Raw genomic sequence first — 17,666 nt, forward strand, 5'->3', positions numbered from 1 at the left:
ATGCTAAAGGGCACATGCCTATGGCCAATGGTGTAGTGCTAAAGGTTGAAGTGCAGTCACTAATGATGACAATCCCCATAGCAGAATCTCACCCACAAGCAGAGTCCAAAAATGCAGGCAGCTGTACAACAAACCAATTCTAGCAGTTTTCATCTCTGCCAGGAGCTCCCTCCCATGTCTAGCAAAGAATGTACAGACAGATCACAGTTGCTAATGGACTCCACCTCTGAAGCATTCTCAAATAAGTATTCAGTGTTTCCCCAAGGAGACTTTGAAACCATTGGAGAACCATTAAATAATCCACACCTTCTTCCGGACCCAAGGAATAAAAAGCCTCTCTCTGATCCACATGACTCAGACTGAACCCCAGAGAGTATCCTTTTTTTCATAAAACTTTATTGTATGGAATACAACATATAGAGAAAATAAATTAAGATTTCAATTATGTTTTAACTGGGATTTGAACAGATTAAAGAAAATTTCCAGCCATAAACTGACCACAGGGATTTATTCTCAGATTTTCTCTTTTCTCTCTTTGTCGAATAGCATACATTGTTTCCATGGCAGACAATATGGGGGAAAAGATTATTGGGCTTGAACACCTGAGGTAATGTAGTCCTTCTCATTTGCCTCAGCAAGTGTTTTATTTGTGAAGTGTAAAAATTTTGAGATTCAATTGGCATCTCATACTGATGTCTTAAAAATGGCGGTGGTTGGGAGGCACATATTACAGTCCTTTTAGATTCCAGGGTTGTATTGCTGGATGGAACAATGATTTCCTAGATCCACAAATCTCAGGTGCCCTGCTGATCTTGTCCTGCCAAAAAGCAAAAACATTAGATTCTGTATTTTATGATAAGTGAGGACAAAAAATGTGTTTATATTTTCAACACATAATATCTGTTGCTTCTCTCACACATCCGTAACAACCCTGTGAGTTAGATAGTGATAATCCCATTTTACACGTATGAGACCTGAGGCTGATAGTAATTTGGGCCAGATCTACATGGAAACGGAATGAGAAGCACTTTTCTGTTATATCTGGATTTTCATGAAATCACTTTAACCCATCAGGGCACACAAAACAAGAAAAGTGGAATATATACAGTACCTAAAAACCCGTTTTCACAGGTCACACAGCACTTGAAACCCCCATATTTCAGGGGGTTTGCGTGGGCGGAGTAGAACTGACCGTCATCAACCCGGTAGGTGCTGCTCAGTGAATGGGAGAGGCTTCTTCCCCGCCCCTGTCCCTGCTCCCCTGCTCAGGGGGAGTTTACTGGTAGCGCTGAATTAAGCCCCCAAAGTTTACCGCACACCTCTTCCCCTCTCATCCACCATTGGGATAGTGTGAAAGATTAAAGATTAAAACTGGGCTTAGATGAATGGGGAAAACAGGCTGCATTCTGTGAATGAGTAAAGCTGCTACTGTGGCATTCTGACCAACTGGAACAGCAAAGCCGTGGCTTTTGCTACATGATCTGAATTGGTAAAGCGGCTTGTGAATGGAAAGTAGTGCTAAGTGGGTGAATGTAAAGAAGCTACTTCACTATTCTGAATCACTGAAACAGCACTACTCCATGAACTGGAAAAAGAAGCTATTCTGAATGACTGAAACTGCCAAGAGGCGTTACTGTCTTTCACAGGGTCGTAAGAGTGGAGCTTTGAAGCAACAGGCTTCGACCCGCCCCCCTTATGCTTCTGAGGATCTCTCAACAGTGAAGGGAGGAAATGGCCAAGAGGCAGGGAGGTGAGAGGCGGAGGGGAAGAGGAAAGTGTATGGCATTCCCTCCCCCCGCCACCCCCCAGCCAACCCCTCTGTTGGGGATGAGGGTGGGCAGCAGGGAGGAGACAAGTCTTCCAATCCTGCCCTCTGGTTGGTAGTCTAAATACTGGAAACAAAGACAGGCAGGAGGTCTCCTAGGGCAGTCCTGGCTTTGCTCCTCCAAAGCAGCCTGCACCTCTGCAGCAGAGAAATGGGCAGCTGAGGAGAGGCAGAGACGGTGGGAGACTTCTGCACATGTTTGCTGATCCGGGAATTTACATTTTCCCGACCCTGCTCTGCTCCTATACTCAGCAACTGAAGGCAATGCAATTGACGGCAATGAGGTACTTCAGAGTAGCCATAGCCTCATGTCCACCCCTTCAAGATGTGGATGGGGGGAAACCTGCATCCCAAAAGTGTGCTACTGCCAATGGTGGAAAATAAAGAAATGGGGGGGTCAGTTCTACCCCCTGACCAAAGGTCACAGCCAGGCACAGACGCACCCCTAGGCATGCCCAGCATGCAGGATTTAATTCAGCTGAATGGGGCACATTGCAGCTGAAGCGTGCAGGAGCTGCATTTAAGGAAAAATACGCACTAAAACTACTTTCAGAAAATGCACATTTTCAAAGGGGAAGCTGCAGGGTGGCCACAATGTCATGTCTCATGAATGACCCTGAAGTGCACTAAATCACATGAGTAGAGTACCCCTAGCTCAAAGGAAACCATAGTTTGACTTGGAATTTCCCAGGTCTATCAATGGAACCACACATGCTCCCAAGCGTTTATGCTGGGTTATTTGGACAGGAGAGCAAAAATCTGTAATATGCTCAACGTCTGTATGATTAATATAACAAACTAAGAAGCCATGCATAATGTATGCCGCTCAGCTACAGCCATTCCATCAGGCTGCAGCAGAGGGAGAGATGGGAAGCAGGGCCATCCCACTGGCACTGCTGGGGCAGGGGCAGTGACTTTTAGCTCCTCTCCCTGAACTGTTTCCATCCCAGCTGGCTGTTCTAAGAACGCCATAACTTTAGGAACTAGTGCCTGAGCTGAGTTTGGGTTTTTTCCTTCTCCCACCCACCCCTTTTTTCTTCTGTATTGTGTCCTTTAGATTCTAAGCAAGAGGGCAGAACTGCCTCCTCCTTTTTTATTGATCTCTAAGCTCTGAAAGCTTTTTCAGCAGAAGAGTGGTGTAAAAATGTTTTAAATAAATAAATGGACCAAAAGCATAGAGAAAACCAATGTTTGAGACAATTATGGACACAATCCAGCCAAAGTAAAGCGCTTTTACATCCTGTTGATTTTAATGAGAGAGAGAGAGAGAAAGAGAATTAAGGATTGTGTTTTACTGGGGCTGGATCATGCCCTATTTATTTACTTGCTATACGTTTCTTTCAGGTAAAAACAGCACCCACAGCAGCTTGGTGCTATGGCCGGCTGCATGCAGATAATGAAAGCCATGAATGAATGTTTCAAACAGACCGGAGGGAAGCTAAAGCACGTCCACAAAAACAACTTACCAAATTGCATGTCTTGAGAAGTCCATTTAGATAGACATGATGTGCCTCACAAATGCTGTGGAAGAACACAGTTGATACCGTGTTAGAGAGGACAAGTGGGACCTGCAGCAAATCATGGTGGTGTGGAGTGCTCCTGTTCAGGATACTCCATTCCGCATCCCTCTTGGTTTTCCATTCCTGCCCTCCAGTGAGCATGCTCAGCCATCATGAGGCTGTATTTGGGGCATTTCCACACACCCCTGTTAGCATTTTCCCCTAAAGATTTTTTGTTCTTCTGAGACCCTCTGGGAACCCCAAGCCTGCTGATAACTCCCTCTTGTGCATGGATGGTGGCATTTGGGCTACATAAGGATCTCCACCTGGAGAATGAGTTTGCTAGTAGTATATATTATAAACTGAACATTTCCAGGTGTACTGCAACAGATCTTTAATACTGAAAACTCCTATTCCCAATTCCAAAATCCAGTTGTTGATTGCAACATTAGTCAAACTACATTTAATTAGTAGCATCTCCCAGTAAACCCCAACTGACAGTACTAAGAATATATCCAATACAAGATGGAATAAGAAGCCTAGAGTTTTGGATCTCCTTTCTTTTTTCGTATCACTTTTTATATACACTCAAGCTCTATTCATTTGGGAAACAAGCTGGGGCAATCCAGTGACCCTACCAAGTAATAAGGATGTCTTTATAGCTACTGTGGAAAGGGCTACGAAGGATTCACTAATGCCCCCCTCTTTCATGTAGCTTTGGACCACCCCCAATCTTTGCCCATCTCCATCTTACTCACCTTGAACTCTTTCTACCAAAATGGATGTGTTCTTTCAGGCCAGCTGTCCTTCCCTGGCTCCTTTTCTCTTTTTTATGGCCCTTCCATACTATCCTTCTCCTCTGGGAGCCACATATATGGCATTTTTCTTTGATCCCTGCTCACTGCTTTTTAGCTAAAGAGTAGACTGCCATCCAGAGGTTTTGTCCACCTGTTCCTAACAGCTCATAAATACATGGCTGGTATGATAATGATCGAAAGCCTGCCATACCTCTCAGGTCAGACAAACATTCAATTGTGGTGGGGGTGGGGGTTCAGCTATGCAAAAGGGAGGCAGTTGCTATGCATGTGCCATCACCAGTGCTCAAAGTGGGATGGGGTGCCATATTTTCCAGGTGGACCTATAACTATCCCATTTCTTTTCCAGGCAGACATAACTGAGCCTGACCTAGCCATCCCACTTCTTTTTTTCTCCCACTTTGGGCACTGGCTATCCCTTTCCCCTATAGCAACCTTGTGTGCATGAGGGTTGCTGATTCTGATGTGTCACAGATTGCTTGCCTGATGAATGCACCATATCACTCTGTGTTTAGCACAAATTCAGATGAAGTACTTTACACAGGGTGGGCTGACTTCAGGCTTGCGGGACCCACTTAAGTAGAATCCTGAAGCCCACCAACTAGAACCAGATGTAAGGTAGTGGCTCAAGAAATTGAGCCAGATGCAAAATGGTGGCTGAAGGGTGGAGTCAACGGTGTAGTGCGCCTCATGTGCCATATGTATGACATTCATACAAGTACAAACAGATCTACATCTGAGTTACTACAGATCTGGTATTGGAACATAAAAACCATAAAACTGGTGAGCTGAGATGCACATGTACCTGGTCGAAGGCAACTAATTAATATTCATATATTAAAAGTGAGGCCAAGGGGTTTTTTTTACTTGCAGTTTTACTTGCTACTGTGAAACTGTTGAGAGTCAGGGACTCTTGCTCATCTATTGCAAATCAAAATTGCCTAGATAGCTGACTACCAGTAGATCCAAAGCTATCTTCTGCTGGCTTCCAGCTTATAAACTCACAATTTCTGTCATAGTCTGTAAATGGCATAACCCTATTCAAATTTAAATGGGTTGCTGTCAAGTCTTTTTGCCTTTCCATAGTGCAGCTGAGCACTCTGTTTGGTGACTACATTTGCTCCTCAGGGTGGAAACAGATGTGTCACGAGAAATCCACGATGAGCTATGTCAACTTAAAAGGAAAGAAAGAATACAGACATGTGGTGGGGATGGGATGGGGCAGAGGGATTAGATTGGGGCAACAGTGTTGGGGAGGGGATGTTGAACCTTTCCTGCCTTGATTGTCTCCCTAACTGAAATCCCCCCAAAGTTACCATTAGCCCCGGTACAGATAGCTGTATTGACCTATCTTTTTTCCCCAGTGAAGCAAATGGTAGTTTTGGTCAGGTGATTTTGGGGGGGGGGGAAACAGGAAGTGGAAGGGTAGCATGGTGACCCACTCCATTCAGCTCCCCTTCCTGTGGCTGCTTCCCACTGCTGGACAGCGGCACTTACCCTCATAGTTGATGCAGCCGTTGGAGTCTTCCTGCCCTTTCATCAATTCTTCAACTTCTTCTTCCTTCATCTTCTCACCTAAAGCACAGAGAGAGGAGAGTTAGCAACCCCAACTGATAGACCTCAGGAAGTAGGATTAAAAATGCATCTCTTCCAGCTTGTTCCCCCATCATGAGATCCCTTCACTTTCAAAAAGAATATAATTAAGTAGAAGAACTTTCCCATATTCTGTCATATAATAAAATGATCCAGTCCTGCGCTAGCACCCAACGCAATGGGGCAAATGCTGGGCTCCAGAAGGCCACTGTAAGGCCAGCCTCTTTTAGAATGGTGATGACCATCATCATCATCCTCATCATCCTCATCCTCTTTTTTAGTTTTTACAGCCTCTAAGGAGAAGCACTGAGTGAGGTGGCTTTAGGTATCCTCAAAATGCCTCAGGGCCCCAGCACAGGGCCCAAAGACATTCTGGGGGAATGAAGGTGGGAGCAGCTGCCGCTGCTGTGAGAGTAAGGCTCCTTTAAGAGATGGGCTGGAAGAAACAACCAGAAATAGATAAGGCATGAAGGCCAGTTGTAGAGACCGAGTCGAGCAGAACAAATTGGAAGGTGATTAAAGGAACAGCACAGCCACCTCGCTTAGGGCTTCTCTCCAAAAGGCTGGGCTACGAAATGTTGCCCATCCCGACTGCTGCTCGCTTCAGCACTGCTTCCTACACCACCATTCCCTGATAAGCCCATGGGGGCCCATCAGTGCAGTGCTGTGTGTGTGTGTGTGTGTGTGTGAGAGAGAGGGAGGGAGGGAGGGAGGGAGGGAGGGAGGGAGGGAGAGGTATATGGAGACACTGAATAATTTCATTTCATTTCTGGTTACATGATCAAATAATTCCCTGAGATTGTTTGAAGTCTGAGTCATTGCTGTCTTGGAGTAGTGTGGTTACTGTTTCTCTGTGGCTGGATCCCACAGCATTCCAATAACAATTGAAAGACAGAATCATGTGGGAGGGAGGGATCATATGTGTATTACCCTAAACAGTGTTACCCCACTCCACAACTGGGACTGATGGTAATAGTGTGGGTGCGATCCCTGTGATCCTGGTAATCCCACATAATTCCATCATTCAAGCATTACTGGAGCAGTATAGGAAAGTGACAACCATGCCACTTCAGTAACGTCCAAATTAATCCTCAAATGTAGTTTTCAGGAGTGTTACCCTAAATGTAAGCCTTTGTTTAAAGGCAGGGAAGTCCAGTGTATACAGCTACAACACCATTCTAACTATTTTGGCCCCTCTCAAGTCAACAATAGCTTTTAGTGAACTCGGAGCTCAACTATATCTGCATAGTTAATGAAATTATCATGCTAGTGGTTATCTGACCCAGTTCGCATGTCACAGTGGCAGATCTTGCGTTAATTAACCCATGATTTGGCGGGGTTGCACAGAGCACATGAGCTGCACATGAGTAGTTTCCAGTTTGAAAAACAACCTACAAACACCCTATTCATAGTTGTTGGGTGATATGCAAACCCAGACCCTCTGGGTTGTTTATGGGTTAAACAACCCAGAGTTAAGCTAAAAACAAATCGTAGGTAAATTCTTGGTTGTTTAGCCCATACACAAGCCAGAACGTCCAGGTTTGTATGTCACACAAGAACCTACAAATGGGGTGTTTTTGTAGGTTGTTTTTAATATCTGAAATGGCTTGAGCGCTCTGCACAGCCTCATGATTTGCCGCTGTGATGGGCGAACCAGCCCACTGACTCTACTCCCATGACCCTTTCAGGGTCAAAGGATGCTTACTGTGCAGGCATCCTGCCTCATTCATGATGTTTTGTGTGTGGGGGGTGGCCCATGCATCATTGTCTTCCATTTGTAACCTTCCCATTTTTTCTCACCACTTCTTCAGCCTAACCACACACAAAAATCAAAAGCTGCCTTTTGATTTGTAGCACTAGGAGCCATCCATCTGGAAGCACCCAAAATGCCCCCACACACACACCTATCCACAGGAAATAATATTTGGGCATTAATCACACTATAGATTTAAACTGGTTAAACAGTTAGTCTTCTGCCTGGCAGTAAAGTTCTGGGAACTTTTTATTTTATTTTCATCCCTATTTTTCTATTTTCACCTAGAGGACCCTCAAGTTTTGTTCTGTCAAGGGGTGGGGATGGGAAGACTAAGGAATCTCTAAGAGAGAACTCTTGGTGCTCTGACTACACTACAATTCACAAATCCCTTATTTGATAAAAGCCATGATAGTTATATAAACCAACATACATTTGTTGCCCACTGTTCTTGTTAGATGATTCTCTGAACTCTTACCCAGAGTGGCCAGTACATGACGGAGTTCAGCACCCATGACTGTCCCATTGCCTTCCTTGTCAAAGACACGTAGACCTTCAACGAAGTCTTCAAAGCTACCCTGGTCCTTATTATTGGCAGCTGCCTGCATCATGGGCAGGAACTCTTCAAACCCAATTTTCTTAGCATTCATCTCTGTAAAGAGTCAATATTATCAGTAACATTATCAGAGACACTTGTGATATTTTAGGGAGTTCTCCTGAAATGCCAAACTGGACTAGTCTCCCCACCACAACTATCCTTCCATTAGAAATTAAATTTTCTCCCCTCAGAGTACCACCACTAAAGCGCTCACATTGGCAGAAGTATCGAAGTATTTACTTGTTGTATTTATCACCAGAGGATGCTACATTCACAGCGAGGAGGTAAATCTGTATTCAATTACAGGAGACAGCTTTTACAAGAACCTTAATTTAATGGTTGTTACACACAGTGGATGCAGTGCTAGCAAAGTGAACTTGTAGTTTGATTGGAACACATGGAGAATTGACATTTGTAGGACTGTGTATGGGGCTTTGCGTTTTTAGTATTTTACTTTATTAGCAATGGTGCTTTCAACAGGAGTGGGCAAGAAGTTTTTTTGTATTTTTGGTTTGTCCTCCGTCCCCCTGCCTGATTAAATGAATGCACTGTGGCTTTTTGTGCAACACTGTCAAACGTGTAAGCTCTGCTATCAACTTAAAAATAAAAAAAGTTGTAGGTTCTGATGTGTGAGTGATTATTTTTGTTTACTCTTAGCAGTAGTTCTTGTAATGGATATGACCATGATCCAGCCAGGGTTACCCACTATTAAGTCCCTTTTATTTCAACTGAAAAAGTATGTATTTATATGTTACATTCATATCCTGCTTTTCTTCCATGGAATTCAAGCAGCATAAATCCAGTTCCCAGGTGGTCCTCCATCCAGGCATCGATCGGACCCCGGCCTCCTTTAACTTCAGTGAAGTAGCTGCATCAGTGCCTTCAGACCATGCCTTTGCTTTGGCACATGCTTAAATCTTTCCCATGGAAGACATCAGGAATTAAAAATGCTTAACTTTGGCTAGATCATGCCTAAACAGGGGACAGGCCTGCTGAGCTGAAAAGGTCACTGTGCACACTCACATAGCCCAAAAGCTCATGCCCATAATAAAAAAGATTGTGTATATGCTATTTTTAAAACAAAACCTGAGAACACACGTATAAACACAAAACTGCCACACTTCAAAAAGTATTTTTGTAAAAAAAGAAAGAAAAATGTATTACGGGACAACATTATGCATATTTAGTTGGAAATCTGTCCCATATTCATTTTTACTTGGAAATCTGTCTTTTCTGGGACTTACTCATAACTAAGAGTGCATAGGATTGCAACTTTCAGCTTTAGATTGCCCCGCAGAGTCCAGATCTCCAAGTAATCTGGTCCAACACTGATTCTTAGTCTACTAGTCCAATATGTGGTATATACTTGTGTGGTCAAGGCTTGTATCAGAGGGAAGATAGGTTAGTCTTTCATAGGTAAATTGACCAAATTTAAGATATATACCCGATGGGAAAGAAAGTAGATTTGGATTAATCATTAGGAGGACATATGCATATTAGGGACCAGATCACAAAAGAGTCATTACCCTCATTGCTGGGGTTTCCCAGGATCTTCTTGACCTCAGCATTAGTGGGGTTCTGTCCCAGAGCACGGATGACATCTCCGACTTGGCCTAGGGTGATCTTGCCTTCACCAGTCCTGTCGAAGAGGAGGAATGCATCCTTAAAGTCTGCAAGAACAGAATATCAGAGTCAACAGAGTCAAACAGCTTACCCATAGACTAGTTAATATCAGCTGAGTATCAACAATATTAGTAGGTACTGATTCTCTGCAAACAAAATTCCAGCAGCATCACATCTGCAGAAATTTACATGTAGACTCAAAGTTATTTTATACCGTTTTGTCCATTTCTTGTTTCTAAGAGCCATTAATATCTCTTATCTAAGCCATAACCAAAGGGGTCCAGAAGGTTCCCATTTTGAAGACGTATTTAATTGTTATAATATCCTCAGTAAAACTCTAGCTGTGTTCATGGTAGCTTAGTAATCCCCCTTTTTTGTGCAGAGAAAGCTACATGTATTGAACAAGTTATTAATAATAAGTTACATAGCACTTGCCATGTAAATCCACTTAATGAAATTTATCTTGCTGGTCTTCATAAACAACCTTGTGATTGGGGGCCCTTTTGAGAGCTGCAGGGTGGTATATAAATATTTTTATATAAATAAATAAAAATTACTTCACTACTATTGCTGTTTTAGCAATGGGAGTTTGAGATTTCAAGGTTGATTCAGATGTAAGTCTCTGTTGAATTCATTGGCAAACTTCAAAATGCAGCCACCCAAATTTCTCCATGTGGAAATGGTACATGGGGATTCGTCATCCAAAGACTTTGCCAAGAGCTGAATCCTTGAACAAACTCCAAAATGGAGGTAGGATTGGTTTAATGGATACCACTGGGAAAAAGTTATCCGAAGGATCATCTCCTCCCATATGTACCTGCCCAGACCCTAAGATCATCTTCATGGGTCCTTCTCTGGGAGCCCCTGACAAAGGAAGTGAGGCAGGGGGTTACCAGGAAGAGGGTCTTTTCTGCTGGGGCACCCCGGTTGTGGAATGAGCTCCCTACAGAGATTCACCTGGTGCCTACATAATACTCTTCCCAGCACCAGGTGAAGACCTTTTTATTTTCCCAAGAGTTTCAGCATTTTAGCATTGTAGTCTTTTACCTCTGCTGTTTTAAATTTGTTACTGTATTTTAAATCTCTGCATTGCTTCTAGGTTTTATGCTGGTTGTACTTCTATACTGTAGTTTTAGTGCCTTCATATTTTTTATTGTTTTATGCTGTACTTGTGGTTTTAATTTCTGTGAACCGCCCAGAGAGCTTCGGCTATTGGGTGGTATAGAAATGGAATAAATAATTTTTTTTAATGTTGCCATCCTAAAAGAAATGTTTTCATGTGGAGACATTTGTGGTATTGCTTTAAAAAAAAAAGCTGTCCCTGAGCTCAGAATGTTATGTTCCAAATGGCCCATGTAGTGACTTGTTCAAGGCCACAAAGTGAGTCCATGGGTAAGTCAAGATTTGAACCTGCGTGTAAGTCAAGAGCCCTGCGCACTTCCCCAGCTGCTAGACCACATTGGCTGCTACTGCCTGACGTGAACAGCTTTCCCAGGCTTATAATACTCCAACCTATTACTCTGGGTTAGTTCCATTGATCTTGATGGTTTAGTTCAATTAATTATTTCAATTAATCCAACACAATGAGAAAAGCTGAGATTTACAGTAAGATGCTTGACTGGGAAGAGGGTGGGAATTAAAAAAAACAAAAACCTGTAGCCCATTCACACTGCATAGGCCAGATGGTGAATCCACCATTCTCAAATGTATGGTTTGTTAAGTCTGACACCATGGTAAACCTACTCTCCTGTTCCCTTACTACAAATATATTTTGTAATACGATTCACTGCAACCTTGAAAAAAAAAAGAGAGCCAGTGTGGCGTAGTGGTTAGGGTGCTGGACTAGGACTCTAGCGATCCGGGTTCTACTCCCCATTTGGGTCATGAACCTCACTGGGTGACTTCAGGCCAGTAACCAACTCTCACCCTAGCCTACCTCACAGGGTTGTTGTGTGGATAAAATGGAGAAGAGGGGGACCATGTAAGCCACCTTGGGTTCCTTGCAAGAGGAAAAAAGGTGAAATATAAATGTAATAATAAATCAATAAAACACAAATGCTTCTGTTCCTGCCACTGTCTTCAAACATTATGGTGCTTCTATATAAAATAACTTGTGTGAAATAATCATGCAAGTGTTATATGCAGCAGCTGTGTGGGTAGGAAACGTCTTACTGAAATTTCTTTAACAAAGGTGGTGCATATATGTATTGCAATTCTAAGGGTGCAACTGGAAGATCACATATATGGGATACATCGTATTGACTGAAATGAGACCAAGTCACTGTTAAGTGGTAATTAAACCACGCTCTGACTATCACACTCTTTCAAAAAAATGTGTATAGATTTCATGGAGGCAGAGAAAATTGAGATAACAGCATAACCCTACTGATTTACAAACCCCAAAGGAAACATTGACTGTTTTCCAAATCTCATGTCCAACAGAGCCCTGATAAGATTCGTGCATTTTAAAATTCTCCACATTAAGCAGCCGCATTGCCACAGCCACATGGAGGAAATAGATGAGATGAGGCATCCACTCTGACACCTGATGCCCACCCTCGCCTCTGAAGGGAGAGAAATTGCATGAGTGGGGCCTCCAGAAAATCTGTCACAGATGTGGATGTCTCCGTTTAAAAGTAACTCCCCCATGTGGCTGAAACAATGGAGCTGTTCCACATGGTGGTGGTGGGGAACACAGACTTTTAATGACATGAAAAGTCTTGCAATTTTGGTGCTGTGGCCATTCCAAATAGCTCAATAGCTCAGCGAATGAAAAGAAGACTTGACACAACTGCCAGCTGAAACTACCAGGCATTGTGTCTTGATGCTAGCAAAAATAACTCAAGAGGTGTCAAAGCAAAGATATATGGACGGGTTCATGTGGAAAAGCAAATAGGTCTGCGCAACGGATCAAAGAAGTCATGAATGTCTTCTAGTTTTCTGTCCGTTTTCGGAGGGCTTCAAAGTTGTGAGCATTGCCATGCAACATTGTTACTCAGTTAACCGCCATTCCACCCCCCTCTCTGCCTCTTGCTGTATAACATTTATACGGTCTTCTTCTTTAACACCCCAAAGGCCCACCTACATTTACATGGACTAGATTTTAAATATCTTCTACACCAATTTAAAATCTCTTCCAAAACCACATTACACTTGACAACCCACTATTTTTTGCTTTATATGTAACATGGCTGTTGCTGACGTGTGGCAGCCATAGAATAAGAAAGCCTATGTGGTAAAATATGTTGCTTTCATTCATTTTTCCCAGGTGCTGGTGAAGCTGTGCTATTTTGGTGCTCACTCCAGCCCTCCTTATACTGCCTAAAACAGCTTCTTAGCACGCTTCTAAATTGCTGAGGTAAGACGTGTGGCTGCTAGACTGTAACCCAATATATCTGATATTAATCCCCTCATGTTGAGACCCAGAAGATGCTTCCATCACTAGCCCTCTCTCCTTACAGCTCATAACATTTCAGCCTTTGAGTTGTAGAGGGGAGGCTACTACATACTTCAAGGCTCACATTTGATATTTCCTCAGTGGCTGCAAGGAATAGAACTTCACTCATTTACACCACTGGAAAATCTCATCACCAGTATTTTGTCATTTTTTTTTTAAATGCATGCATTAATGCAGCTACTCAGTTTATTCAGAATATCCATGTTCAGGGAAGTAAAATATACATTCCACATTTTTCAGGTACTGTAAAAGATGGAGTCAGCTTCCCATATATACTGGTAGGAAACTGACCAGAATGCCACTCCAAACAATATCAGCTCAGCTGTTAATTTTTTGCACATATTTAATAGATATAGGAGGCAGAGTAAATTATGCCTTAAGCATATTTTCTCGTTCCCCAAATGGCTTTTGCTCACTCTATACTGTACATCGGTGTATTCAACACAGTGTGACAACAGGTGGGCATAGCTGAAACAGTTGCCCCAAAGCCAGCGATGTTTCTTCTCTGTCTCTGCATTCTCTGCAATGTCTAGTACACAAATATATTGCAACTGAAGTTGTTCTCCCTCCACTCCATACAAGATCCCAATAAAGTTTAAAAGAAGCTTGTACAGTAGACAGTATTCATCTGTGTGTCTGTGTGTATGCATTTAGAGTCAGAGCTGGAATTCCTATTTTATCCCTGTTCATGCTAGACAGAATCACAACAATAACAACAAAATTCGGTCCAGAAATAACAACTCTATGTCCCCTTCTCTTTTTGTTATTGTTATAATAAATGCAATGGATTGAAGACTTAACAACGCTAGCAGCATTTGAAAGAGTGGTATATAGGCATAACTTGCAAATGGACTTATATTTGGATATCTGGTCTGCTTTTACTGAAGTTTACTTGTAACCTAGTATTTTTCTCTTTTTTCTCTCCCTATAATACTGTAATATTTGAAACTGAGGATTTTAGAATATGTTGTTATATTTTTAATGTTTTGGTTTTGTTATTTTTTTGTTTTGTTTTGTTAAAACTCACAATAATTTTTTTTAAACTATTAGGTTGTATTTTTTTATAAAAAGAAATCACAGCTGGGGCCAACTTTTTAAATAAATAGAGGCTTAATTTGGATAGGGGAAGTGTTATTCTACCTATTAAATGGTTTTACTGATTCTTACTAAATGTTCTTTCTAAATAACATTTATCAGTTCTTTTACTTCAAAGTACTGTAGTTTTTTCTGATTGAAAGTGAACCCAAATTAATCTCACAAGACTATAAGCACTTTAACCAATGACTCTTAAGAATGCCTTTTAGTTTAGAATGTGTTGCTTGTGAATGTTACTAATGCAGGATAGTGAGACATTTTAAAATCAAATATATATTGTAGTCAATGTAGTTTTTTTCTCATTCAGTTTACAGATGTAGGAAATGGGGAAAAAGGCATTCACTGTATATGAAATCAAGTCAATTTTACAAAATCTTGGCATTAGTTTATTTTGTTAAGAAACAATTAAACGTGATGAATGTGACAGTAAATGTCCAGTATATTTTCTGAGTGTTGTAATTTACATGTGAAAGCTGACAATCCAGATGAATTTTGTGAATATACCAGTGAATACTGACAGTCAACAGATTTTAGGCATTCACTATCATATACTCAAACATGATCTTAACTCACTTATTTGCAAAACAATTTCCAGTTTTGGGGGTACCTCATAGCCGCACTAGCATATCTATCTACGATGCAAGTGTCATCTCAGTGGTATGATGTTGCTTTGATATGAGATGATCGCTCCCTATATTATGCAGGGAAGTCTTAGGATCCCACTCTTAGTCAAGGAAGAATTAATTTTAATTAATTAATTCAAATATACATCTCTCTCAATACATATTTTTAGGATACTAATTAAGTGACAGGTGTGGGGTCTTTTTATTTTTTTGTCTGACAGACACGTAATTTATTGCTGGAAAAAATCATTACCAAAATTAGGAAATGTATGCAACGTTCTGGTTACAATAAAGCATTCAACATCAAATTCCCTTTCATTCATGACAACTCATATCACATATTATATTTTTACTTAGTTTCTTTAGCCCTGTTTTTTCCATTAATAATTTTTCCTAAATACTTCCTAGAAAGGAATTATGTGCATGCAGTTGCTGGACTGTCCTGAATCCTTCATCTATTGATAAATAGATGATAGATTCAAGAAAGTCTAGCAAATACATGCACATCACTTCCTAAGAAGTGTTTGGGGAAAATCAGTCTGTATTGCTGGAATAGAGCTAAAAATATTAATAGACAATATTATAAGTATTTTTGCTTCTCTGCTTTCTTCCTTAGTTTTGATGGCTTTTTGCCATCTCATTCTCTTCCTTTCTAGCCTTTGAAGGAGCATATACCTGGAATGGAAGGCAGCTTTCTCTCTGATCTTTGATTTCATGTATTCAACGGTAGAACATAAACATATGAAGAAGTAACTTGGAATGTATGGCCTGATCTTTACGTGGTGGAAGTCTACATGGTTGAATTCAAGTCAATAAATTTACACTTTTTAAACCAGTAGCACCTTACATGAAAATACATCTTTATATGTTTACTGGCTGCCCCCCCCCCCAAACTTACCATCTTGTTGATCCTTGGAGAACTCGATCTGTTAGAAAGAAATCAATCACAAAAAAAGCCCTTAAAAAAAGACTTGTTGGAATTTATGGCATCCAGCTTGATCCTTGAAACATCTTCTCAAGATACAAAGAAAAGGACTGTTTTTCTGATTTTTCAAGAATAGCTGAGATACTACCAGGCTACTAATTGAATGATGCCTACTTGAACTAATGAACATCCAACTTTTGATGTTCTGGGCAACAAATCACACCAATAGTCATGGAATTGTTGGAATTACTCATGTTCCACTTACCAGCAACCTGATCAGCACCGAAGGACTGCAATTGACAAAAGAGAAATGAAAAAGAAAAGGAAAAAGATAGTATTGTTGGAAAAAATTGCATTGACAGACAACAGTAGTACACATCCTATAGCTAAGAATGGGTTAATGGGGCCATGAATGCTGTGTTAGTAACTAATGAATTTAAAATCCATTTCTGACAGCATACAGTCAGAAAGACAGATATAGGTAAAGAGAAACACATATAAGTACAGTATGTAGTCTAAAGAGTCAAATATGTTTAAAGAGAAATACACTACTGCACCACACTAAATAACTTAAGTTATTTATAACTTATATTGCACAACCAGTATTACATTCAAAAGAACTAATAAAATAGTAAACTTACACTGCAGTCCCATACACACACAACCTGGGAGTAAGCTGCACAGCATTCAGTTGGACTTACTTCTGAGTAGACATGCATAGGACTGCACTGTTAAAGACTGGTTTGTCTTTTAGGTTTGTATTCTAACGGTGTCATTTTTATTACTGGTTAATAGGCAGGTTGTGCATCTGGATTCCAGTGCACAGATATTTTAGCAAACACAAATCACAGACTGCTACTAATATTTTTTTAATATGAAGTTAAAGGAAATGTGCAAGTTATTGTATCAGACAACATTTCCCAAAGAATCCCAGCAGATTAACACTAAGACCATCAACATACATATATATTCCTGCCTGATTTGGTAGGACAACTGCACCACACTAAATTGGTTTCATGACAGTCTTATATGATTATAATTAGCACAAACTTGGAAACTACTTTGCTAGTTTAAACCACTATCTCACTATACAGAACTTAATTTTCTTGTGAACCCACCATGATTGAGAAAGTTGGAAGGGAGGAGGAGCAGCAAGGCCGGCAGAATTAGCCACAAGATGTCTGAATCCCTGAGAGTGGTCCTGACTCCCTGTGCTTAGATCTTCTTATTTAACTGAAGGCAGTGACATCATGGGCAGGATTAAGTATCAGAAGGTTTTGACCACTCCCCCTTGGAGAGTTCTTTAGCTTTCTTAGGGCAAAGGGAAAGAAGAAGGATCCATTTCTTGATGGACCTCTTGCATGGGCTATTTTTAGGAGGCTGAAGAGAGAGGGGAGAGAGCTGTTCCTTGCTTCCCTGAGTCTGAATCTCATCAGCACTTTTTTGGTCTGCAACATAAAGATGGAATATTCCTTATGTAGCCGTCCTTAAAGTTTCTCTTTTAAGAGGATGCCTGCTTGTTTAAGGGGCATTCACATCAGCCAGAGCAGCTCCCAGTGTTTGTCCAGCTGGTTGGCTTTAACCTTTTCACTTAGGTTTGACATCTCTGGTATTGAAAAAGAACGACATTTTCTAGCCAGCAGATGTAGAAGCCTAATCCCATGTTATTACATATTGCTTTCAGTTAGAGTGGTCCACTCACCACTTAAGCCATCAAATGGAGAGTGGAACCATCTTATTTAACCCCTTTGATCCCAACACGATTAATCCATTTTCACATTTAAATGATTCTGCTTACCTAGTTTGTGGATTGCAATATCCCTGCCGTGCCCTATCTTACAATGTGCAGCCTAAGCTGTG

At 41.2% G+C, this 17,666-nt stretch overlaps 1 protein-coding gene across 2 annotated transcripts; it reads right to left on the minus strand.

Annotated features, from left to right (window-relative positions):
- Positions 1-386: 386 nt before the first annotated feature.
- MYL1 (myosin light chain 1) lies at positions 387-17,062 on the minus strand. Of its 2 annotated transcripts, none has more exons than XM_084819117.1 (7): positions 16,925-17,062; positions 16,072-16,096; positions 9,610-9,753; positions 7,964-8,137; positions 5,637-5,714; positions 3,292-3,346; positions 387-817 (listed from the first exon to the last, which is right to left on the minus strand). In XM_084819117.1, exons 1-6 carry the CDS (start codon positions 16,925-16,927, stop codon positions 3,318-3,320), a joined length of 453 nt encoding a protein of 150 aa, XP_084675243.1. In that variant the 5' UTR covers positions 16,928-17,062; the 3' UTR covers positions 387-817; positions 3,292-3,317. The 2 variants fall into 2 exon arrangements, with proteins under 2 accessions (XP_084675243.1, XP_084675233.1); XM_084819107.1 differs by lacking the exon at positions 16,072-16,096 and adding an exon at positions 15,780-15,807 and having other exon boundaries at positions 16,925-17,047.
- Positions 17,063-17,666: the final 604 nt, after the last annotated feature.

This window comes from Heloderma suspectum, chromosome 1 (assembly GCF_057233095.1).
Source record: "Heloderma suspectum isolate Gila_16-S chromosome 1, 16-S_ref, whole genome shotgun sequence".
Taxonomy (NCBI): Eukaryota; Metazoa; Chordata; class Lepidosauria; order Squamata; family Helodermatidae; genus Heloderma; species Heloderma suspectum.

Coding starts and splice junctions, on each gene's coding strand:
- MYL1 (XM_084819107.1), bottom strand. Junction 5,715..7,963: donor TCATGTACTGGCCACTCTGG/GTAAGAGTTCAG, acceptor TCTGTGCTTTAG/GTGAGAAGATGAAGGAAGAA. Junction 3,347..5,636: donor CGGCTGCATCAACTATGAGG/GTAAGTGCCGCT, acceptor GTTCTTCCACAG/CATTTGTGAGGCACATCATG.